General features: G+C 35.6%; 1 protein-coding gene across 1 annotated transcript in view; it reads left to right on the top strand.

Moving 5' to 3' along the window:
- The first annotated feature begins 8003 nt into the window (after positions 1–8003).
- Positions 8004–25925, top strand: part of LOC111045323 (protein masquerade-like) — a 59676-nt gene continuing 41754 nt past the window's right edge. The window contains exon 1 of the mRNA XM_039427380.1: positions 8004–8201. Within this exon, the coding sequence (XP_039283314.1) occupies positions 8087–8201 (115 nt within the window). The 5' untranslated portion in view covers positions 8004–8086. The remainder of the gene's footprint in view (positions 8202–25925) is intronic.

The following is a 25925-nucleotide window of genomic DNA, read 5'->3' as shown; positions in this document are numbered from 1 at the left end:
ATTGTTGAGCAATTATCGTTTCTGTTACTGTTAGAATGAATCTAACATCACGCCAGCAGAAAATTCGCAGACCGGGTATCTTTGAGTCAAAACTCAAGTAATTCAATATTTGTGAACTTCCACATTTTTCGAATTTTTATAAAGTTGAGTCTTTATAGCACATTATATATTCATGTCAAATTTCAGATCAACATTTCGCTCTTGAGATAAAATTCGTAAGTGGAAAAAACAAAATGGCAGCTACAAGGATAACCGCAGAGTTTTGGACACTTCAAATACGACATTTGTAGTCTCCTATCATCCAGGAACAATACCCTAAAATGTTCAACACTACTTCTGGAACACTCTGTACATAAATGAATGTTTGTTTGTTCATTGCAAGCATCAGCTCTTGCTCTTGCTCTTGCTTTTAATAATTGCTTTCAATATTATAACAGCTGACAGAATATGAGTGGAATTTTATTCGGGATCTATAGCCCAGGGGGCTGACTAGTAATTTTATTTATAATAATAATCCACTCGTAGTTTATTCATCTTCTTCTCTATACTTATAAAAGGCTAAGCCCCGACAGACTGAAATCACACCACAGCCCAAACTACTGAGCCTAAAAACTTGAAATTTTGCACGATTGTTTATGGTAGCCTGAAAACATCCACTAAGAAATGATTTTCAGAAATTTGCCCCCCTGAGGGAGCTGGGGCCCCCCCAAAATTTTGTACTTTTTAACAGCTCAATGCACAGCAAAGTCTTGAGGCACTTTTTTGTTCAGGTACGAAAAAAAATTAGATCTATGCAGAAAAATTTCGATCAGGAGCACAAGGGGGTCCAGGAGAGGGCATTTTTCGAAAATTTTTATGTAAAATCACACTACAACTCAAACTAATTGTCCTACAGACTTGAAACTTTGCACAAATATTCTTCAAACATGCTAGACGCGCACTAAGAACGGATTTTGAGATATTTTGCCTCTAAGGGTTTCAAAGGATAAAAAAGGATCCTATTAAGTAAGGTTATGAACATGGTAAGGTGAGTGCCATATGGAAATGAGATAATTCATTTATTGACATGTGATATTCTAACATATGTTGTTATCATTGGAAATAACTAAATAATAATTATGATAGAAATTCAAAAAAGAACATCTGTTCTTTGCTTTCTACCTGATTCCACTCAACCTCAATAATATTGTTCTGATAATTGATAAATATGTTCAATAATATTATTATTATTGATATAATAAATGTATTGTTTTGATAATTAATTATTATCATTAATATAATAATAGTATTGTTTTGGTAATCAATAAATATTTTTAATTCCACAAACTCTGTATAATTTATAATGGTGAATGTGAAACAGCTGCATCAAAGAAATTATCTCAAGAACATATGTTTAGGAAAACCATAGTTTTGAACTTCGTTTTCCTGATGCAATGTATAAGCCTACACGTGGCATGTATTATTAATTTTTCAGCTAGAACAGTTTTTTGAGACTGCTAAATAAACGTCTACAGTTTTATCAATGCTGTATCGGCAATATGAAAACGCATGCAGTTTATATGTCTATAAATAAAGGTGTTGATATCTACATGATTATTATTCTCTACCATTTTTATTTAATTAAAATTTCAAAATTATTCAAGCCTTGATAGAATGATTGACTCACTGTACAGTCAGTCGAATATTTTAATATTGAAATGAGGGGTATTTTGGCAAGCTGAACAAAAAAGTAAGGTCCTATGCACCTTTTTGATATTATTTCTTCAAATGAAAAATAAGTTTTGTGGGTTGTCAAAACTCCCCCTGAAAGAGAACTATTCATTTTATCCTATCTTTTAGTAAAATAACAATGATTTCTGCATTGAATAACATCTATCTTGCCAACAAGAATCGAACTCTTTGTGAATTTAGATATGACCTACACTTTAGATTTATATAATTCTATTAATAAATTCATGGAAATTGAACTACTTTTTTCAGTTAGTTGATGAAATTGATTATCAATAGAGAAAATGATTATAATTTTATCAATACAGAATTAGTTGAATGAATTGTCGATGTACTGAGTTCTTGGTCAACAATAATTCAATATTGGTATTTATCCAATCAAGTTATTTCATTTGAATTAGAAAATATTTATAAGCTCCTATCAATTTATCATTCGTAACAATGAATTCTTCAAAACCTGAATTTAATCAAATAAAAAATTACCCATACTTCTGTATTCATGTTCGCATGTTTTCCACTTGTGATGGATAGCCAAAATATTGTGGAGCGAGCTGCACGGCGAATTGTAATCGAGGGCTCTGATTGGCTGAAAAGTTCAGCGTTCGGAGTGAGGTGAGGCGAGCAGTTAAAACAGAGGCAAGCGGCACGGCGAATGGTTCGGAGTACGTACGGAGAATGATTAACAGCTGATTTTTAACATTATGAAACATAATATGCTCATGTTCGTTGAAAGGCAAGATGTTCGGAGGAATGCACGGTTTGCTGCGCGGTTCGAGGTTCGGTTCGGCATGTGTGGACGCACCTTTAGTTGTTACAGGACATTTATACAGATCACAGGCCAAAGCAACATAATCTATCTTCTTCTTCTTCTGCTTCTTCTTCTTCTTCTTACTCCTCTTCTCCTTCTTTCTCTTCTTCTTCTTCTTCTTTTTCTTCTTCTACCTACATCTAAAAGGCTAAGCCCCGACAAACAGAAATCACACCACAGCCCAAACTACTAAGCCTAAAAACTTGAAATTCGCACAATTGTTTATTGCAGCCTCAAATATCCACTACAAAAGGATTTTCAGAAATCTGCCCCCCCCCCTAAGGGAGCTGGGCCCCCAAAATTTTCACTTTTCAACCGTTCATTGCACAGCAAAGTCATGAGAAACTTTTTCGTTCAGGTACGAAAAAAATCAGATCTATGCAGAAAAATTCCAATCAGAAGCACAGGGGGGTTCAGGAGAGGGCACTTTTCGAAAATTTTGATGTAAAATCACACTACAGCTCAAACTAATTGGCCTACAGACTTGAAACTTTGCACATATATTCTTCAAACATGCTAGATGCGCACTATAAGAACGGATTTTGAGATATTTTGCCTCTAAGGATTTCAAAGGATGAAAAAGGATCCTATTAAGTAAGCTTATGGTAAGGTAAACTCCATTTATGGAACTGAGATAATTGACACATGATATTCTAACATATGTTGTAATCATTGGAAAGCTTAAAACAATTTCATCAATTAGCTGTTCGAATTGATTTTGCGTTGATTGAGAGCGCGAGCTTACCACGTGTTTTACGTGGTAAACGTTCTACAGATTTATAGTATTCCTGGTGATTGAGCCTGTCTTTTTAGCGTTGTCTATTAATAATAAAGCTTAATTTACAACTAGTAGCTTACCCAGCGAACTTCGTACCGCCAATGTATCTCATGTTACACTTGACTTTATTTGGTGAATCATGAAATTTATCTGACCATCAACATGTTCATTTACATCTCAATACGGACTTCCTATGTGCTTAGTCATGCAGCATTCATTATTCCGAAAACATATTATTCTTCTCAATCAATTGGTAGTAATATCTATCAGTAAAGGTTTCAATTAAAAAAAATGTTATATCAGTGTTTCAAAGAAAAATATTAAATGTTTTCATAGCTGTAGATTGTCGATATATGGTCCAGGAAATATGCGATGTACGATGAATCACACAGAATTCCATATTCTTTCCATTTTAGGATGAATATAAGCTAAGCTAAATTCAAAAAATTGTAAATTATTCTTTTATTCTTCAGTAATTAATGAATACAATATGAATACTATACATATATACTATACAATATATATACTCTCTTTCATTAGGTGAATATTTTTTTTCAACATTTTCCAGTTTCTCAATGATAGGGGAGTGATAATTATTTGTATAGGTCTTCTAAGGAACCATTATCAACAGCTGGTACCAATCAACTACACTTCAACTCCAAACTACCGTTTTAATACCAGTACACAGTAATTTATCACAGGGTGATATGTTCATTACAGCTGGTAACTTTAGATGCTAAATCATATTATCACAATATGATCTTGAATCATGATCATCTTTTCGTTCTTCAGTAGCCGCTCGGCCGAAAATTTCGAAAACATATGTCTGTAAAATGGATTAATAAATAATTATTATTAGCCCCCCTATTAAAATTTCTGTTCAGAAACCATCCCCAATACTCACACAACATATTCCCAAAGTTTCATTCCGTTATGTCAAGTAGTTTTCAAGTTTACAGGTAACAAACAAACTCACAAACAGACATTCATTTTTTATAAATAGATTTCCATTCGGCTCAAACAAAAGCCTCTCTAAATGAAGATAGAATGATAAGGATTCAGTTCTGTTGTTTTAACATTTTTTCAAATCACTTTCAAAAAGTTCATGTAGTACCTACTATTGTGTTTAAGACACTTCTGGCGCTATCATAGTTTCACCACTATTCTGTTCCACAGTCCTATCTCTTGCAGTCGTTAACTATATCTATAATAATTATATAAAGTAAAGAGCTGGCTTATGCACGTACGGGATAGGAAAATTTATTATGTTTGACGCATCATTACGTCTGAACTACTGGACTAATTAACTTGATATTTTGCTTATAGATTCTTAATTAACCAAGGATGGTTATAGGCCTATTCTCAATTCTTCAAAATTCCATTACGTCAAGTTTTCATTTTGTCAAGTTTTAAAAAAGATCCTTGCCAAGCACGGATTCTTGCTAGTTTAAATTATATAATTAACCAGTAAGCCACCCGGATTGAAGAACTCGCTCAAAATTCCACTGATATTCTCTCAGCTGTTCCATTGAAACTTTGAAAGCTTGTAGAAAGTCAAAAGGAAAAGTTCAAGTTGTATTGCAGCATTGCTTGCTATATTTTATAATCCAGCTGACAGCTAATTTGTGATTTGCATTCAATTAATAATCAAGATGATAGCTGATTGGTTTTGATAGTTCTATACGTACAGTAGCTTAGCCACCTCTAATACAAGGCCGCGGCCTACGATATTGCAACGTCGCAGTGTTGTAGGCCTACAATCTAATGCATGATTGGTGAAAAAGATCAGCTGGTATTTTAAAAAATCTTTTTCACCAATCATGTATTAGATTCTAGGCCTACACTGCGACGTTGCAATATCGTAGGCCGCGGCCTTGTATTAGAGGTGGCTATGACAGTAGTCAGCATTGCTCAAATGTGAAGGATTGCAATTTGACGACATTTCATAAGGGATGCTGACATGCAGTTTATCAGCTGCTACTGCACGGACGAATCAATGCTGTTGAAGGTTCAGCCAGTTATCCCAAACATGAGGCCCGGTTAGAATAAATCCACATATTATCATAATGCATGTAATAATATCGGGGCACCGAGCTTCGCTCGTTATTTATTTATTGATAAACAGAACACAATTCTTCAAAATGATTGGGAAAGGACTAACAGGCACAGCGAAAACTGTTTCTTCTCCGAATTTTGATTTATACACTAAGAATATTCCAAAAAGTAGGCTATGTTCAATACACTTGAATTCAGGTCCAATTTTCAGTCCAAACATTTGAAAACAGAAAAGTTCTAATTTAGATTGTTTACAAACCGAATTGAATAACAAAATAACGCTCACTAATCACTTAAACTGTAAAAAAATAATGATTAACTTTGAAAATTATGATATACTCTTATTTAGAATAATATACCATGTCATGTCAACAAATCAGATTATTTTGATCAAGTCGATTGAAATTTCTAGAATATTTCTCGTGAATAAGCTGATTGATTGCAACTATTTGAACAGCTTAACATAATTCTGTCTCTTTCCCACACAGGCACTCACATCTTCTGTTATCGACAAACGACGAAATTATAATCTGTTTTTCCAATGATGAATAATTATTATCCTTTTCATGACATTCAGCGAGTTTTCCCAGGGATGTGACCCAGTGCAATCGAATTTTTATATCATAAAGCTACTATGTTCAAAATTTCATGAAAATCGTTAAAGCCATTTTCGAAATCAGTCCGACATAGGTCTACACACCCTCAAACATATTCACAAACTTACATACATTGTACACACATACAGGATATACTTACTTGATGAAATAGGATAGGATAGGGACCTTGGAATCAGATACTCCTACGTTATCAGTGAAGATTGCTATAAGTTGAGTAGGACAGGCCCCAGATTATTGGATCTATTGAAACAATGTCAACAGTGTGAATCCTTGTGCCACAAGCAACGCGGAACAATGTGATGATCCTTGTTACTGCGACCAGCTGTTCAACTAGCACAATTTCCTTGTTCTTCCTCATTCTGAAATGCATTCTTCTTCTGATGCCTCGTCTCTCTAGTCCTCTTTCTCTAAATTCTCTCAATAGAAATAACCAGAAAGGGTAGGACAAATGTCTGAATGGAAGGAATCACATGCAAGCAGCTAAACCAGAAACAAGAACGGAGAACGCCTTGACCAGACATTTTTGTTGTCATTGAGGGTCCTAAGAAATAAAGATCTTCATTTTGGTTTTTGATTAAGAAAAAACAATTATCCTTCGCTTTTTATGGAAAAAGTTGATATGCCTATACGAGGAGCATAAGAAAGAATAAATTAACATCTGATTTTTACCCCATCTCCCTTTCCGTTATTTTTCTTCTTGAACTTTATTCATATTCTACTTATTATTTGTATCTAATTTTATTTTTCAGAGTTATCTCCCCATCCTTATTGTTTCTTTCATTGTACTATTCTTCCACATATGTTAGTTATTTTGACTGATTTTCCTTTGTTCTGGACATTCTGCTCTTCATAAATTTTTTTAAAGAATACCATTGATCTATTCTTGGATGTTTTCTTGTTTCAAACACTTCCTCCTTCTTTTCTTCTATCTCCTCAACCTTTTCCTCCCCCTCTTTCTGTTGTGGGACGAGGAAAAGATGAAGGAACGATAATGGGGAGAGGTTGACAGGGACTTGACTGAAAATTATCAGGACTTTCAAGTTCTCTTGTTCAGCTGAATGAAAAAGGCGAAAGACTTGGATTTTCATTGAGTGGCAGTGTACGTGTGTGTTAGTGAGCGCGCGTGCGTGTGTGATTGGCTACATGTGTGTGAGTGAGCGTGTGAACAAGGACTAGTGAAGAGGCGAGAGCCTCGTCTCAGCAGGTGAACTAACGGGGAATGCCCCCCTAACCCCCTAGAACCCCGCTCTCTCATCGCCACATGACGTCACAGCAAACACAGCTTTATTGAAATTCCTTCCCAATTATGACAGAGGCGTCTAGGAAACAAGTTCTGACACAGTGACATTCACTAATACATGATTCAAATAAAGTAAGTAGTTCACATTATGCAGATCCTCAAAACTTGTGAAAAAATTCGATCCAGCTTATGCAGAGATCTCATTGTTCAATGTCTTGATTTGATTGGGTACAGATGAGAGATCATATTCATTATTACACTTCTGAGCAAAAACTTTTTGCAAAATTATTTTCTCTCAAGTTACTAAAGTTAAACTTCAATGAAATAATTATGAAACATCAATTATACCTTTATAATCATTTTTCAGAATGATAAAAATTAAATACTGAAATGATTGAGAACTGTTTTTCAATCTTTTTTATGAAATATATTTGGATAATCTCTCCCATTCCATAAAATGTGATAGTTTCTTCATCCAGCCAGCTCCAAAGACAAATCATTGAGTATTTCTTCACCCAGCCTACTTGTCACGAAGTCGCGAATGACTGCGAAAGGAATAGAGTGTGAGGAAATGTTAGGTGAGGCTCGCGAGGAGAAGAAGAAACAAAAAGAGGATGAAAAGAATGCGAGTCGTGTGCGAGTGAGCCAGAATTAGGAGAGAGCGATCGACGAGGAGGAGAAGACTGTAGAAGAGGCGAAACTGGTCGAAAGAAAGGACGGACGGAAAAGAGAAAGAGCGTATGGAAGAAAGGACGGAAGGAAGAAGGGGAAAGAGAGCGCTCAGTAGTGAATAGGAAGCGGTAGACGAAGGATCTGTAGTAGTGAAGGACTCTTTGAGAACTGTATTAGTTCGCAACGCAATGCACCAGGCGACAGTGACCTTTGCAGTGATACTATTGGCCGGTATCATTGCCGAAAAGGGAATAGTGTTTGTAAATGCACAGGACGATTCGTTGGCTTCTAGTTTTTTCTCTGGTAAGTACTCGAAAATTTCACCACTCTATTATGCTCAGTGATAGAAGAATTAGATGAGTAGGAAATGCTATAGATTTTCAATGGACTTGACCTATACACAAAAGTCAAAACTGTCATTTTTCATCATCGTTCGCATTACCATTATTGTTCCAATTACTCAAGCCCACTAAATCAGGAAAATACTCATTTTCCAGTGATGGGCAATTTGCCGCAAACTTTATTATGCACTACTCTTGTTTGTTTTTTGGGATGGTAGTGAGAAAAATATTGTGGGTGGTGAAGCTTCATTACAATTGAAGTTTGTAATCATCAAAATAACAAATGTTATTTTACAGTGATTGGGTTGAATGTGTGATATTATAAAAACCAATATTTTCAGAAAATCCTGTTTTGAAGGTACTATAAGTTTGTACTCCACAATGAATTGTCAGATTTGAAAAATATCAAACCATCCCTTATAAATTCATACTTCAGAGAGTTCAAGGATATTTAGCTCAAACTAAACTTTAGAATTGAAACACAATTCTAATAAATATTGAATTGAAAGACCGAAGAGAGCACTCTAGATCAGTCTGTGGGTTTATCAGGTAAACTATAATATGTGTTCATAATGCTTGGAATCATGAGCTAATAGGGAACGTTCACTATCTGACAACAGCTGACCGACAAAGCAAGACAGTGCTAAGATGAATTATTAGTAACGATTGTTCCGTTCCGATAAATGAGAATAAAAGAGGTGCCCAAAGGGGGCTCCGACGCAGATTGCGTAATTGTTATTCTTAGGGGAGTTCCATAATGAATCTTGGGTCAAAAAAGGTCGGAAGTGTTCAACGTGACAACTGACAAATGTCATTTTTGCGGTGCCCCTAATATCTATGTGGGGGACTAGGGATGATTTTTGCTAAAATTAGAGGGGGATGGTGCATCATAGCACGGGGGGTCTCATTACCTTTGGTGAGACAGACTATAAAATATTTGGAATACAGTAATTCTAATCTCTATTGTTTTACACTTGGAGAAACACCATCAACTCGACTGATCCTTGTCTTCCATCAACGTTATTGTTACATTATCTGCTACCCTTGTTATTCATCCACTTTTTTTCTATGATGCAGAAGTCTTCATCTCTTTTTTGTTTACTGTGCTTGATCTACTCGTGAGTACATTCACAATTTATAATCATGGTAATATAAGGCCTAACAAATGATTGAAGAATTTTCATGTGGCCAGTCTATAGTAGTCCACTCATAGCTCATAAAGAGTGATTTATGTCTTAACAGAGAGTAATTCATTATTTTGGTATTTACGAGTCTTATTTCACCCAGGTTTCAGAAAATATTGATGATATTAAGGTAACCTGAAGACCTGATTGCCCACATAAATTATCAACTCACCAATCACTTTCCCCGTGAGTCATATTTATGCACAATGAGTCACAGTTCACAATGTAGCACAAGAGGACTTTCCTTCCCATGATGTCATGTGATACTCAGTAATAGGGGACCGTGGGAGATGAACTAGCATCACTTGTTATCTCATAATTTGTTGAATGTTATTTGGCGGGGTGTTGAACTTGAGCAGATTGAGCCAGTTCTGACTGCTATATCTAGTATCTTTTGAGTTGAGATTGAATCCGTTTTAATTTGATCTGGTTTTATCATATCCATCATAGAGAGTTGGCTATATTGAAACTACTGTTAACAAGAAACAGAACAAGGCAAAGTGAATAAGTTATATTTATAACAAACCAGAAGTATAGAAGTAACTAGGTATTTTAGTTTTTCCAAGTATATTACTCATTATTATTATACGATTATAATAATTGATGAACAATAATCCATTGATTAACATACGTAGGCCTACATGAGGGTTGTTCTTATACAAGAAGATGTAGAATCATCTACATCAGATGATGTAGATAATGTAGATGTACATCATCTACAAGAAGATGTAGATGATGTGTGATGATGTGTGATCAATTATATCTATTTAATCTATTAGTGGATAATCATATGTTAATTAGAAACTTCTACCAATGATTAACATTTATTGACACAATATGAGCTAGCAATGACGGATCTAATAACTTGAAGAATGAAATTATGGATTGATTAGCGGATTAGTCCACAATTCCTGGAAGAATATTAGAAATTGCTGTTAAATTGTTGCTAATTGCTGTAGAAGCAACTGCTGGAATATTATAATGATGATCAATTATATAATAAATTTGTACTTGACAGATTTATTTATCTAATAATTAATAATATTTTTAAGCAACATTTAGAAGATTTTTCCAACTGATCAGATTATAATAGGCCTACTATATACAGTTTATTGCAATTTTTATAATAAATTATTGATGCAACTCATTTGCTCGGATTATTTTTATGCATGTCTTACCTGGTATATATATCTATATTATTCAACTCACACCTCACAGTCTAACTCTCTCGAGTAGCATAATCATTCAAAAATACTATTTCTCATTTTAATTCGTGCTCAATGTTGATGAATCGTCAACTTCTTGTAGAGAATTGATTCAAAGTAGGATATTGTATATTGGTAATTACTCTAGATTTTTTGAATAAATGTTCGATTTGAATGACAATCAATGTAGATTGGAGCGTCGCATCACTGGTAATGGCATTCATGACATTATCTGAATTCCAATCTCATCCGATAATAATTTATGAAGACTAAATGTAATTATACTGAAAAAAGTGATAGACTTGCAAGCATCATAGGAAAACGAATGTAGTGGATAAGTCTTAATCCCAAATGTTCAATAGAGTAAGAAAGTTTCTTTATTGTAGTGGACATGTGGTGGATATCCCCAAATAACATGGTTGAATAGCAAGCGTATCGAAATTATTGTGGCAACTACTCATTTATAAAAACATTTTTGAGAAATAATTTAATGTTTTTACACCTTCCCTACATCAATCTCTAGTTAACTCAAGTAAGTACAAAAAAGTTTCAATAGCTCTCACAATTCCAAGTCAGTAGTTAGAATCATGGGAATCATGGGAAACAGTCTTTAACGGTCCGCCACCCTGAAATGCATCTTGTTTCAAACACATTCGAAGCTGTGTGTGTGGTTTCTGACAGTGTTTGTTTACAGAATCGTAGAAATTCCAGTTTTTTAACCGGTTGTGTGGCCATTACATATGGAGTTTGAGTTGGAGCTGGACGATAAATAGAATCAGCCAACAGATTAGCCAAGTTGAAGGGCACCGTTAGGAAACACATCGATTTTTATGTATCAGCTCACACGCTGTATGCTGATTACAAATCTGCCATGTTGAACGAGAAGGAAGAAACTTGTGTGCACCAATGCCGGCACCGGCTTGTGGGTGGTCCTTTGCAGTGCAGTCACAGCCTCCTTCATCTTGATCCTTCATCATTGCCGACGTTCTTCTTCCGACCTTTAAAATAGTGCTTTGCATATAACCTGACCTTAAAACTTGAATGCATGCGCCCATTTCATCTTCAACATCAATAGAAGACCTTTCTTTCAAGTGCAACTGCATGATAAAATATTGTACACTGTTATCAGAGTTGCTGTATTCCTGTATTCCTGTGCGCCCCTATTCGTAGACTCATTCACATTAGACCCCCCCCCCCCCGCCGCACAAACCTTTCCTACGAATCTAAGGACATTTCTTTGCACTTCCTTATTTATTATTTTGTAACCAATGGTATATCAAAACTTACGATTTTATGACTTTTTACTCAGTTGTATTTTTGTTGATTATAATTATAGTTAAACTTTTGGTAAAATTTGGATCAATCACCTGGTAAGTTTAAACACCACTGCTAAATGTTACATCCACATTTACACGAATTACTAGAATTCCTTAAGTAGTTCTTAATTAACTTTAGTTTGGAAAAAGACCTTTCACTACTTGCAACAGTTACAGGCAATGTAAGAAACATTATGAATGCTGTACAAACGTTTGGCACACTTGATGGAATAAACTTATTCTTAATGAATAGATAATCAGCCGACTGGCTGATTTTGCTCATTTTATTGCTTTTTATGTCGTGTTTGACTATATTTCTAAAGCAAATTACTTCATTGACCAAAGCATGAGTCACATCTCACATCACATTCATATTTTGTAGAAAACGTGGAGGCTGATTGTACAAGTTGTTCATCAGTAAATCGTAATAAATTATCTGCGTTTAAAAAACAGAACCTGTCAGTTATGCATAGCTTTTAAGCATTGCCATCGTGGTAGGCTTTGACCAAAAAATACGTATATACTGTTTATTGTATCATAGAATGATGAAATCTCTGAAATCGATTTCACACTGTCGTTTAAAACTAAATTTAAATTGTGACTAGCACAATGGACATACTCAGCGTTAGGTGATTTTGATTTTATTCTGGTCTGCAGTCCTGTGTAAATTCCACTCATGACAGAAGCGCCATCATATCCTTGACCTAAGCACTTATCAAAAGGTACTTTCTTTTCGTCTATAAATTTAATTACAAGCTCCTCTAGGCCTTCGGCTGACTGGTTTGGTACTTCCACAAAGCCTAAAAAGGATTCTTCCACTATCTGAAGCTGATTTAGGTCTGGTTTGTATAAAACATATCTCAAGACTACTGATAATTGATCAATTTTTGAAATGTCTTGTGTAGTATCTAAAATGAGAGAGAAAAATGGAGACTGTTGAATATCAGTTAATATTTCACTCAAAATCTGATGACATGTCAAATGAATAAGTTCGTTTTGAATTGAAGGGCTCAAATATTTCACCCTACTATCTTCGTTTTCCAGGAGATCAATAATATTCAGAAAATTTCCTGAATCACTCTGAACATTTTTTATGCTTTCAGATCGATGCCCTCTGAAAGCTAGATTACAGGTTGACATTGTTACGATAACATCCAAAATTATCTTTATTATTTCAACCAGTTATTCTTCTTTGTCATAATAAAGCATTTTGATGTCTCTGTTATTTTTCTTATCCCATAAGCGATACATGCATTAATATGGCACTTACTCAATTCATGGTCTTTAATTTTTGTTGACAGATTTCTCCAATTATTTATTTTCCCCGTAGTCCATGCATCGTTAGAATTTTTATCAAGTCTATTAGCAAACAGCCAACATGGTTCACAATACACTCCATTTGAAGATGGAGAGTAGCAAAGCCAAAAGCGCTCTACGTCCCCTCAGCTGCTGACTTGGACTTGAGTGTTGAGAAACGTCGAGAGTTGAGATGCGCTTGCGGACACGGGAACGGAGTAAAACTGAGTGGTGTGTTGGGGAGAGCGCACGTATACTTTTAAATAGAAAATAGTGTAATATTAATAGTCCATGCTATTGTATTGTTAGTATAACGAATACGACTCCGTGGCCAAATGTTTCGATAAACTAGGAAGTAATTTTATAATTTTTTCCAGAAATTTTTTTCCACTAATAATTTTCCAGAAAATATCAGTTTTTCACGCCCCCAGGCCTGCGCCCCCTGAAGGACTGCGCCACAATGCACCGCATTGGTTGCATTGGCGTTATTTACGCCACTGAATGGATGCTGAAGAAGGCGGAGGAAGTGAACATGGAGAAAAAAGTGAAGGAATGAAATGTCAATGTCTTGGGGATGGAAAATCTGAATGACAACAATCTTGATGACAAAGAGAAAAGAGTAAAATGTAATCATGTGGAAGAAAGAAGATAATGATGATGATGATGATGATAATGATATTATTATAAAAGAGGAAAATAATTAGGGATTTTCGTTGGAGAACATAAGATATGGGAGAAGGAAAATTGAGAAGGAAGGAAAATAAGAATGGAAAAATTAATATAATAATGAAAAAGATTCATGAGGTGAATGGGAGTTCAAAATAATAATGAGAGGGATATGAGAGATATGAGGGATGTGTAGGACAAGGAGAGATAAGACTAAAGAGGAGAATGGAAAGTTTGAAGAAGACAAGGTTTGGAATGAGGAGGTAGAAGAAAATAAAAAGCACGAGATTATTTTTTATAGACTATGTTGGCGTCAATTGATGATAATTGATCAGCCTTTGTTTCATCAGAACGAGGAAAAGCTTTCAAACTTATCTGTTGTCTCAACAGGTATAATTCGATGGCAGTCAAATGAGTGATGAACCCTCGCCTAAAAAAGTGATGAATAAAAAATTATCTTCCTTCTTCCATGAATAGTGACAGTCACACGTCAGAGTAGTTTCCACTTGTTAGCAAACTGTGGATTTAGTTATCTCTCATTAAGTGGTTTCATCCCCATAAAATCCTGAACGGGCCAAGATACCAATGGTGCAACTATCAATTTGTTATCCACAAGCTACAAGCCTACTATAGATACTTCAGCTGTTGTGAATTTTGATAATGCTTGAGTTTCATATTCTCTGATCATTAATTTGAAGAATGATAAAATATACAAAAAACTTATAGTATTTAAATATTGTGGTATCCATAGGGATAATGAAAATAGATGCATAGTTATATTGGTTACATGCTGTATAGTTTTAAGTAGAAGCCAGTTTAATTTCAATATTAATTGTATGTCACGAAAACCAATCGAGAAAGGTTTTTGAACAAAAAGCCTACTTCTCTGATTTAAGTGATATTTAATTATGATAAAAATTTACAGGCTTTTGTGCAACCAATCCTAATTATTGAAACAGAACAGGAAATTTGATTCAGTAAAAGTAGTTGCAAAATGCATATTAAGAGCTCTGTAGACGCTCTTTCCGAGACTTTGGTAATCACTGTACCGTATGTTTATTTATAGTCACCGTAACTTCGAATAGAATAGAAATATTATAGGTTAGCAATCAAACTCATCAATAAGAATATGAAGATTAAGCACACAATATTTAGCTAAGCTTATTAATACCAGATGTTATGGGATATATTGTATCATAGTCTTTATTCTTCAATTATATCAAATATCGGGACACCGATCTTCGCTCGTTATTTATTTATCTATAAACAGAACACAATTCTTTAAAATGATTGGGGAAGGACTAACAGGCACAGCCCAAAACTGTTTCTCCCCCGAATTTTGAGTTAAACATTATAAATAGTCCAAAAAGTATGTTATGTTCCATACACTTGAATTCAGGTCCAATTTTCAGTCCAAACATTTGTAAACAGAAAAGTTCTAATTTCGATTGTTTACAAACCAAATTGAATAACAAAATAACACTTACTAATCACTTAAAACTGTAAAATAATGATTAACTTTGAAAATTATTATATACTCTCATTCAGAATGATATACCATGACATGTCAATAAATAAGATTATTTTGATCAGATTGGAAGTTCTAGATTCTCGTGAGATAAGCTGATTGATTGCAACTATTTGAACAGCTGAACATAATTCTGTATCTTTTCCACACAGGCACTCACATTTTCTGTTATCGACAGACGACGAGATTATAATCTGTTTTTCCAATGATATGTTCCAAATTTCGTGAAAATCGTTAGAGCCGTTTTGGAGATCCGTTGGACATACACTAGTAGTTCTGTGATCAGTAGACCTCGCGCTCAGTAAGCTACATTGACCTGTTGTTGTTTTCTCAAAAATTATAGATAATTCATAAATTTGAAATGTCTAGAAAAAGTCCTAAATAAACATAGAGCTTTCTGTCCTATCGTACCGTGACGTGTTGTCCCGGAATATGAGTGTGAGCGCTGTCATCAGGCAGCAACTGTCTACAACGTTGAAGGAAAGATACATTTTCAAGATGTTCGATGTTTTTGAACGTGTAGTATTATAGTCAACTGTCAACTAACGTTGATGGAAAAATACATTTTCAAGATGTTCGATGTTTTTGAACGGGTAGTATTATAGTTCACTAAACAGCTGATTTATGATTAATAATTCTATAGTCTGATTTTTACTCCAATATTGGCGTATGAAGGAGTCTCCTTTTTCCTTTTATATTATCCTTGAAATGCAGAATTTCCAAAAACCTTGTATGTACGTCGACGCACAATTTAAAAAGGAACATACCTGTTAAATTTCATGAATATCTATTACCGCGTTTCGCCGTAAATGCTTTTACCTTATACCTTCTTCTTCATCCATTACCCACACTTTTGGGATCGATGGCGTCATTATTTTCACAATGAAGGTCAGAAACAAAAAAAAAAAAACACTAATTTATCAAGATGGCAGTGATCAAGATAAAGCACACTTAGTTAACATATAAGGCCTTGCTCTTTGACTTACTGGCAAGTTAGCCAGATAGTATTTGAGACAGTTCATCGTCTAAAAATTCCTGTACATCATAATAAGCCCTGGCTCTCAAAAAACCGGTCACAAACCCTCTCGAACTTGCTGGTATCCACATGCTTCACTCCTACAGGTAGCCTGTTGAAGTAGCGGAGAGCTGAACTCCTGTAGCATACCCGCGATCTCTGGAGGCGCACCCAGGGTATGTCAAACAGCACTCGATGCCTGGTGTTATGGTGATGTACATCAGTCCGAGTCAACAAATTTTGTTAATTCTTCTTGATATACATGAGGCAGAGAAGAAGGAAGTGGCTGACCACTGTAAGGATACACAGTCTAACAAAAATGGGCTTGCAATGTGCATGATGTTCGCTTGCAGTTATAATCCTAGCAGCCCGTTTTTGCAGCTTAAGTATGTCCACGACCTTGGCTGAATGACCACACATGAGTAGACCATAGGAGATATGGCAGTGGAAAAGTGCATGATACACCATAACCAGATATGCCTCTGTCACCTGTCCCCTCAGCTTGAGCAACAGAAAACAGATTCGGGACAGTCTCCCAGTCACCTGTTGGATGTGGCTAGCCCAGCTGATTTTCGAATCCAATACAAAGCCCAACAGCTTCACCGGTTCCTGTTCTTGAGGCAGTCTTCGCGACAAGCTACAGATGATGTTTTTTAGTTGGAAGCGATTGACCTGGAACCATGAAGTTGAAGACCGCAGATGCTCCACTGACATCTCCAACACCTGCTGAAGGTCAATGCCAGATGGCAGCAATGATGTATCATCAGCGAAGAGAAGAGTTGAGCCATTGTCGTCCAGGTAATTTATCATTATGATAAACAGGATTGGCCCCAGTATTGAACCCTGAGGCACCCCAAAACTCACAGGGAGTGGACAGGAAGCAGCTCCTCTCAATGACACCACCTGTGTTCTTCCAGTCAGATACGACTCCAAAATGTTTAGAGCAGAGTCCACAACACCATAATAACGAAGCTTTTTGATAAGTATATGGTGGTCAACACAGTCAAACTGTGTTCAAGCTCTGCTCAAGTCACACAAGTTCAGTGCAAGGGACTCACCATCCTCGAACACTGAACCAATTCGCTCAGCCAGTCGATTTACTGCGTCAACAGTTGACCTCCCTCTGCGAAAACCGTACTGCATACTTGAGAAAAGGTTATATATCTCAAACAACTTCTCAAGTTGAGGCTTGATGACTGCTTCAACCACTTTTCCAAAGATTGAAGTCATGGATATCGGCCTGAAGCTGTTCAAGCTCTGGTGATCACCCTTCTTGTACACAGGAACGGTTCTCGAGGTCTTCAGAAAGTCAGGAAAGATGGCGGATCTCAGGCAGTTATTAACTGCTGCAGTAAGAGGTTCTGCAATAGCATCCACCACCTCACGTAGCATGAAAACGTACATTCCATACACGTCAGGGCTCCGGGATGGCTTGAAAGAACGGACAATCTTAATCAGGGCAGGCGGAGTGATGGGGCGGAAGAAAGACAGACGAGCATGCACTGGTGGAACTCGTGCAGCCAGCAGCTCAACTGGATCATCATCAACTATAGGCAGATCTCGCACAATGCTTTTCACTGACTCGATGAAAAAGTGTTGAATTTATCAGGACTTGCAAAATCAAGCTGTCTCCTTGGCAAGGACCGATGTGAGTTTATCACATCCCATGCCGCCTTACAGCGATTTGGTGCATTCTCAATCCTTGCAGCCGTTGCCAGCTTCCTAGCCTGCTCAATATGCCTCTTATAGATGGACTTTGCACGTCGGTATCTCTCCATGTCACCAGCACACCTATCCTTCAGCGCAACATAGAAACATTAAGAGAAATGCCAAACCGTCGACTTGAATCTTAGACCTCACTTCACTCGGTCAATAACCAGATAACCATATAACTATATACAGAAATTGCTCGCTTAATATAATAGGATATATAATATAGATGAATATCAACCCAGGTAGAAATAAAATAGGACGAAATTATTTGCGCTGAGCTAGGGAGAGTTGGACCTCTTATTCTATCTCAGAGAAACCAAGAGAAGAATTTTTCATTTCCTGCATGAAAAAGTTATTCTGAATTGAATAATAACAGTAAAATAATCTGATTTCGAATTGGGTTCATAGTAACAGTTCTGTTTCCGTTCTAACTTTTTATGTTAAGACAACACCAGAATTCTACAGTTACGGTACGTTGTTTATTGGGTTAAATAACGCTGAAGCTTCAGCATTATTTCCTTCCTAGTTCACCCGCATACAATAGTTGATGAATGTTGGGTACCGTAAGGTTCAATTTCCTTATAAATGTTTCCAGGAATATTTCATCGATACTGACTATGAAATCTATTCTTCAAATCATCAGCTAGAACAGACGGAATCCAATCATAATATAGCAGAAATAAAGTGATATATTTTATTCTCTTTTGATGATGTACTTGTTGTATGATTCAATAAAGAATAATTCCTGTTCAATTTGAAGGAGGAAGTGGAAGAATACAAATTATTACAAAAAATCATGAGTCTTTAACCTAATTTCTGCTTTTCTAACTGCAACTCTGCATCAATATTATGCTTTTGTTCTCCCTTCAAAATACTCTCTGTAAAGAATATGATTTTTGAATATTCGTAATAGATATATTTAGAAAATCCAACCCATATATCTCGACTATGAGATCTTAAGTGAATCAAATCATGCGATCTAAGAGATCTATGAGATCTCAAATGTGATTATGTGATATATTCACACCTTCTACTCATTCACTGAAAAATCACAACTATATTCGTTGTAATATTGGAATGCTAAGAACGAATATGCAATATTGAAATTGTAAATTGTAAGCTTAAGTATGTCATTGAAATGCTCAACTCGAATCTGAGACTTCAGGAGAGAATTGAATATTCCAGAGAAAAATATCGAAACATGAAAATGTGAGTTCATCTACCGACTGTACTACACTTTTTTATTGGTTTTTTTTTATTGTCACAAACAAAATTGCATAGACAAAGGTCACTTGACATAAATATCACAATATTAATACTAGGATCAAGTACAGGTCAGATTGACTTACATTATAAAAACCATAATAAAATTAAACTCATACTATTATGGATGAGAGTCACTAGTTAAAATCTCTTCAACAGAGTAAAATGCTCTCTCCTTCAACCATTTTGTTATAATATATCTGAATCTTTTACATTAATAATTTCTAACAGGTAATAGAACATTAAACATTTTTACACCAACATAGCTATACATTTTTTGCGTCTTAGCTAGCCTAACTCGACTTGGATCAATCTGAGTGACAGCTCTTGTGTTATGTTATATTCATGGATGGTTCCTCTTAAATTGAAAAGACTAAGGTTATTCTTCAATTTCATTGAACAGTCCAACATAAAAATACAAGGAAGAAACAGTACACCATTGGCTGAAAAAAAGCGGCCTACAAGATCCTCTCATGCCTAGATTCAATACTGTACGTAGAGCTCTTTTCTGGCAAAGTAGAACATCTTTTGCCCCACTACAGTTACCCCATAACATACTTCCATACTGCAGGTGTGAGTGGAAAAAAGCAAAATAAGCTGTTAGAGCAAGGTTCGTGCTGGTACAAAATGCCAATTTCTTCAATAAAAAGATTACCCTATCTGCTGCAAAGTGAATCGGTATGGCTGGCCCAAGTTAGCTTAGAATCAAGATGTATTCCTAGTAGTTTAACTGACTTCTGTGGACAATTCATATTTGAGCTAAAAGTGATAAATTCAGTTTTGTTATCATTCACAATTAACCTATTAGCAGAAAACCAGAGGTCAGCTCTTTCCCTCATATAATTTGAAATTATTGAATTAATGAGTGACACAAAAGAGTTGTGTCATCCGCATACAACACAGATTTATTTGGAACAGATTGCGGAAGGTGATTTATATAAACAATGGATGATATTGTCTCAGTATGAAAAGACAATATAAAAGTGTGGTCCAGTATGTAGATGAAAACTATTCTGAGACAACAGTCTACAAGTGCATGACTCCTGAACAGTGTAAAAAGGACCTTTCAGTCGGAGTTAAGAGATAGTGGGCTAAAACTATGAATAATTTGTTCTACGCGGTCAGAATAAAAAAAAACAAAATAGAATTCGAAATTTTAGATATCCTATTACTAAATGTAATAATTTTCTACTTGTTTGAATAACTGCTTGCATAGTGTCTTGAGCTAAAAGTTATGACGGTCCTCCGGGCAACCAAAATAAAATATAATTCAATGATTCCTCAATGAAATATAATCACATATTTAAAATTAAAATGTTATTCTATAATAATGGCTAATATAAGCCATATCACATGGAAGCCAATTGTGCTGACTGGAAGAGATCGGAGTGGTGGAGCTTTCAGTCTCCCAACAGCCAGCAATTTATCATAGTCGATTTTCCAATGTTTCCACTTAACTCTTGGATGGCAGTCTCTCTTGTGCCGCTCCTCCTGACACCCGAAGACACTGACTAGCCATGACCCTTACCTTCCAGTCAAAGATGACGAGATGGTCACCATAATAGGGATTGGTATCGTACTCAATTAATGAATTATCGTACTCATTGAGTACTCAATTAATGAATCGTATTCATTATAATATTCCAGCAGTTGCTTATTGCAATTCCTAATGGAATTGCTGTTGCTTACTGCAAATCCTGGAATTGTTGACTAATATAGCTAATCAATCCATAATTTCATTCTTCAAGCTACTTGATCCGTCATTGCTGGTCAGTGGCGTATATAGAATATATTTTTGGGTGCCCCATGATACTTTATATCAGTTTTTCTGCTTATATTCAGAGGGTAATTTGCGCTCAACGCCCTACTTACTTTACCGTCAGGCCGTCAAAAATTCAGATTACTGTACTTTTTTCTGTAATAATTACTGTACTGATTCATCTTCATTATTCATTATACCGGAGAGGGGGTGAGAGCACGGGCACCCTGGGCCACCCATTAAAAAAACCCCTGTTGCTTGTTCATAATGTGATAATAAATCATTTTAATCATTGGTTATTGCAGTAAGTGGAATTTAAAAAAAAAAGTTTATCCTTACTTTGTTCCATTCAGGGAGCTTGATTATCCAAATCGAAATACTTTGAGAAATGCCATCTGTAGAAAGGTTCTCAAAAGCCTGGTGCATAGCGTTGATTACGATATATATGCTAAATGTAACAATGATGAATGAACCTGTGAGAATGGAAAATTCTGTAAGTTCCCTGATCACTGAGTTCAACGTAGGAGAGAAGTCGATTTTCCATTGAATGAAAGTCAGTGAGTAATCCATCGTTTAGAGGCGGCGGCACAACCAGTCAACTGTTTAAGCGTTTTTAATAACGTCTGCTTTTACCACCAGTCTTTAGTTGTCCGTCTACTGACTTACTGACTACTGACAGACTTCTTCATTTTCATTTTCCTCATGATGAAAGTGGATCAAACGTACAGACTCGTCCTCGTCATTCTTTCGACTGTCTGTCTGCTCTTGTCGTCTGGTGTCCAAGAGAAAAAACTCAGTGATCGAGTCCCACCAGAAAGAGGTTTCTTCTTATTATTCCTATCATTTTCCTGCATTCTCTCCTCCTTCTCTCTTCTACCAATTCTATCGCATTTTTATTTGTCATCATTTCATTTTTTTATCCTTCTGTTACATTCTCTCCTATTCTTCGCCAATCTCCTAACTTTTCTTCTGGTCTTTTTTCTTCTTGTTTTAAGCTCTTTTACTTTTCCGCTTTATCTACTTATCAATGCTTTTTTCATCCCCCTATTTTCTATTCAAATTGGAATATTATTTATTCCATTCCATCCTAATCATTTTTCAATCTACATCCAATGCGGAAAATTGTTCCTCGATTATGCCTCTCTCCATAAAGGATTCTTCATTCTCCTGAATTTAACAGTCTGTCTTCATTTCACTCTGAATGAAATTTCTTATTTTGGAAAAAAAACTTCGAAAACAATATCAACAACAATTCTACTCTCTGGAATGGTAACTCAGAATATTTTATGATGAATGTGATCTTTTGAATGATTCATTGGTCAAGATCTTAGTGTTAATTGAATCAATGGATCGCTGTGTATGGAAGGGAAGTAGAAATATGAAACTAAATTAATTGTATCAATGGATCGCTGTGTATGGAAGGGAAGTAGAAATATGAAACTCCTGTGACAATTAATTACAAAAATAGTATATCACTGGAGAGCGAGTGGCTTGATTAAAGAAAAAGACGCGAGGAAGGGGAGCACAATCTAGCGAAGAGGAATCTTATAAGAGGAATAAAACATAGTTGGACGTCATTCGCGATTCTACGAGAATTGAAGAAAAAGATGGAGAAGGAAAACAATAAGAAAGTGGAAAATTATGATGGGAAATAAGAGGAGTTGGTTATAGATAAGAAAGGAGAAGAGTAGAAACAAAAGTAGAAAAGTGATGAAGATAAAAGTAAGAGAAAAAGTAGGAAAATGTTTTCAGCACAACGAGAAAAGAGGGAGGTAGGCCTATTGACAAAGGAAGCATGGCCCTAAATAGTGGCCTTCTTTCTCTTATTCCATCACTCTCTCTTTCTCTCATACTCTCTTACTCTTTATGATCATCCACGCTTCTTGTCCTATTTCATTGAGTGTTCTTCTGTGTTTGCCGGTCAATGTCTTGCTGCGTTCTTGCTCGGCACTAGGTAGGCCACTTGACGGAAAGAATAATATGATGAGAAAGAGGAAGGACTATCTATGCACAGTGAGTATTCTCTTTTGGCCTGCCGACCACAGTATTGTAAAACACTTTTCCTGACCTTCGTGAAATTCCATGTATGGCCGTGACTGCAATGCTGAGTCGTTTCCTACTTCACGAAATCCATTCCACTCTATGTTCATAGATTCGTATATGCATTATGTTATTAATAATGCTGAGTTAGGATATCGATCATCTCTTTCTCTAAAATCAGTAGCCTTACAGTCACTTGGAAAGTTGGCAATCAACAATTCAGCATTGTACTAATCCTGAATTAGAGTGATCTCGTTTGGTGTAGTTCGACAGAATAGTAACATCACTTCACTGGCTAAATAAAAACTATCTTGACGTTTTGGAAATAAAACCGCTTGGATCAGATAGAGCCACAGTGTTATAAATAGGATAAATAGAGAGGATTATGAATTACACCTATAAAGTTTAAAGGAAAAGCGGCAAGGTTAGCTGAGACGACTATGTTCTAAGTACTAAGTGACTTGTACTAAAGTGACTTGTTCGACAAGTTGCACTTTTTCGATTCATACAATCATCTCATCAATCACCCACGCACTCACTCCGTTAAACACGCACAAGCAAACAGCTCGTGTGGGCATCAACCGCAATAAAAAAACTCATTTAAAAATGTTTTTTTCAAAGCATGTGTGTTGGGCAATTGACAATTCCACAATTTTAAATGAATTAAAAAGTTTTTATTCTCAAAAAGCAACATGTTACAAACATTTGAAATATCAACTTTACAATAATTTCAAAGAATAGTATACTCCTCACCTAGAACGAGTCTGTGTGTGAGGAGGGTCCTGTACAATACAATACAAATCAATTTGCGTAGCACTTAACACTTGAGTAAAATGTCTGTTTACAGATTATAACTACTTGAAAAATAATCGGCTATAATCACACTATAGAGTACAATACACAATGTTATGTAACAGTTTATGGATTAATGAATAATGTATTGTGCAGATAAAAATAATATTCTATTAGAACCTATCATAATATGTTAACCAGCAAAACAGGAGAAGAAAGTGAGAAGGGAATTTTGAAAATTTCACATCAACTGTATATATTAAGTAATAGTATGATATTACTATCAGTCTTCCTCTGTACAGGTAGTTCTTTTGGAACAGAACTCCCTCCACGTTTGAAGATATTAGACGCTTTACAATAAAAATATCGTGCAGAGACGCATCTAGTAGTAGTTATCGAACCACCTTGTCAACCAAATCATCAACCGTAACGGAGAACGTCTTCGTTATGGTTGATGCCAATAAGGAAGATGTCGCGACGCGATGCATCTCTTAACAAACACAATGAACTCCATCTAATCAAACACATTCCAGGATGAAGGGACAAGAATACTTTTGGCATATTAATATAAATAACTCCATCATTGCCGGAGAAAGTTAGATTTGATAATGTATGAATAATAGGACTGTTCGTTCATGTTATACTCTAGGTAAGAAAGTGGTAACTATACTTCCACCTACCGTAGTCACCTAGTCTCACCATACCATAACTAGGCCTAAACGAAAATTGAAAATTAGCTCAAGTCGCAATAGTTTGCAGCTAGATTTCATAGGTTGGAAATCACTGATTCAGCGAATATAAAAAACCTGCAATCAATTCTCTCATATCTCACCCTAGTTAATTATAGTAGCGTTCAAGTTTTTAAAGCTTGAACATGATTTGTGGCAATTCACAATCTACTAAAAGAGAACATTTCATATTTAATGTTCATGAAGATTGTTGGAAAAATAACCTCGAATTAGGGGTGATATTATAAAAATTGTTCTTCTTCATGCATGACCATATTTGAAGATCAGGTGAGAAGAGGAATGCTTCATTTGAGATCTCCAATGGAAAGATGTGAAGAAAAGAAGGTGTTGCCTGTTGCATTGTAGTTGTAGGTAGTTGGTACAAAGTACTCTAGCATTTGGCATTGTTTCTATGACGTGCTGACCCGGTAACGGTAAATATCCCGAGGAACTAACACCGACTGATATGGCATGCCGACTGCTTTGGTTGAACAATATGCGATTTCAATCAAAATTCTCCTTGCCAAACCCTCGTCTGATTGTGTCTCTACATGCCAGTTCTACCATAAACAATACAAGAAAACAAGTGTTTAACCATAGAATTGTTCTAGATGGTGGAAATTCATGTCAGCGAATGTTTTGTTTTCAGTACAAACTCACTTTCCTCCAGTTTCTTTAACAGGATATATTCATCTACAATCAGCTGGAAATGGATTCAAAGTTATATTCTATAGAAAAAGTGAATCTCCCTTTTGTTCTCAACATTCTCACACACCGCGATCACCTGTATGGAATCCTACAGCTAACATTTAATATGATTCGATTTTATTTATTATTCAGCCGATGCCCTGTGGAGATCGATGAGGTCATATAAATATTATGAAGATAATCAGGAATCCTACCTATCAGGAACCGTGGCGACTATACGATTCCTCTCCTCGACAATTAATTGTCAAAGCCCTTAGCATTTATGAATTTTTTTTCTTTTAAAAATAACAACATCTCTACCCCTGATAATTTCAGCCTTGAAGTATATATAAATTTTTATATTAACCTTTTTCTGAAACCACCCTACCTAAAAATCAGCAGGCTGAGAAAGAAAGAACAATAATGAGAGATTATGAATATATTCTAATGACATAATAATACTTATTATTTCATTCTGTTAGTAGTGTCAACCA

The sequence above is a fragment of the Nilaparvata lugens genome, chromosome 4 (assembly GCF_014356525.2).
Source record: "Nilaparvata lugens isolate BPH chromosome 4, ASM1435652v1, whole genome shotgun sequence".
NCBI classification, from domain to species: Eukaryota; Metazoa; Arthropoda; class Insecta; order Hemiptera; family Delphacidae; genus Nilaparvata; species Nilaparvata lugens.
The sequence above is the reverse complement of the archived record's forward strand: the minus strand, read 5'-3'. Positions and strand labels throughout refer to the sequence as shown.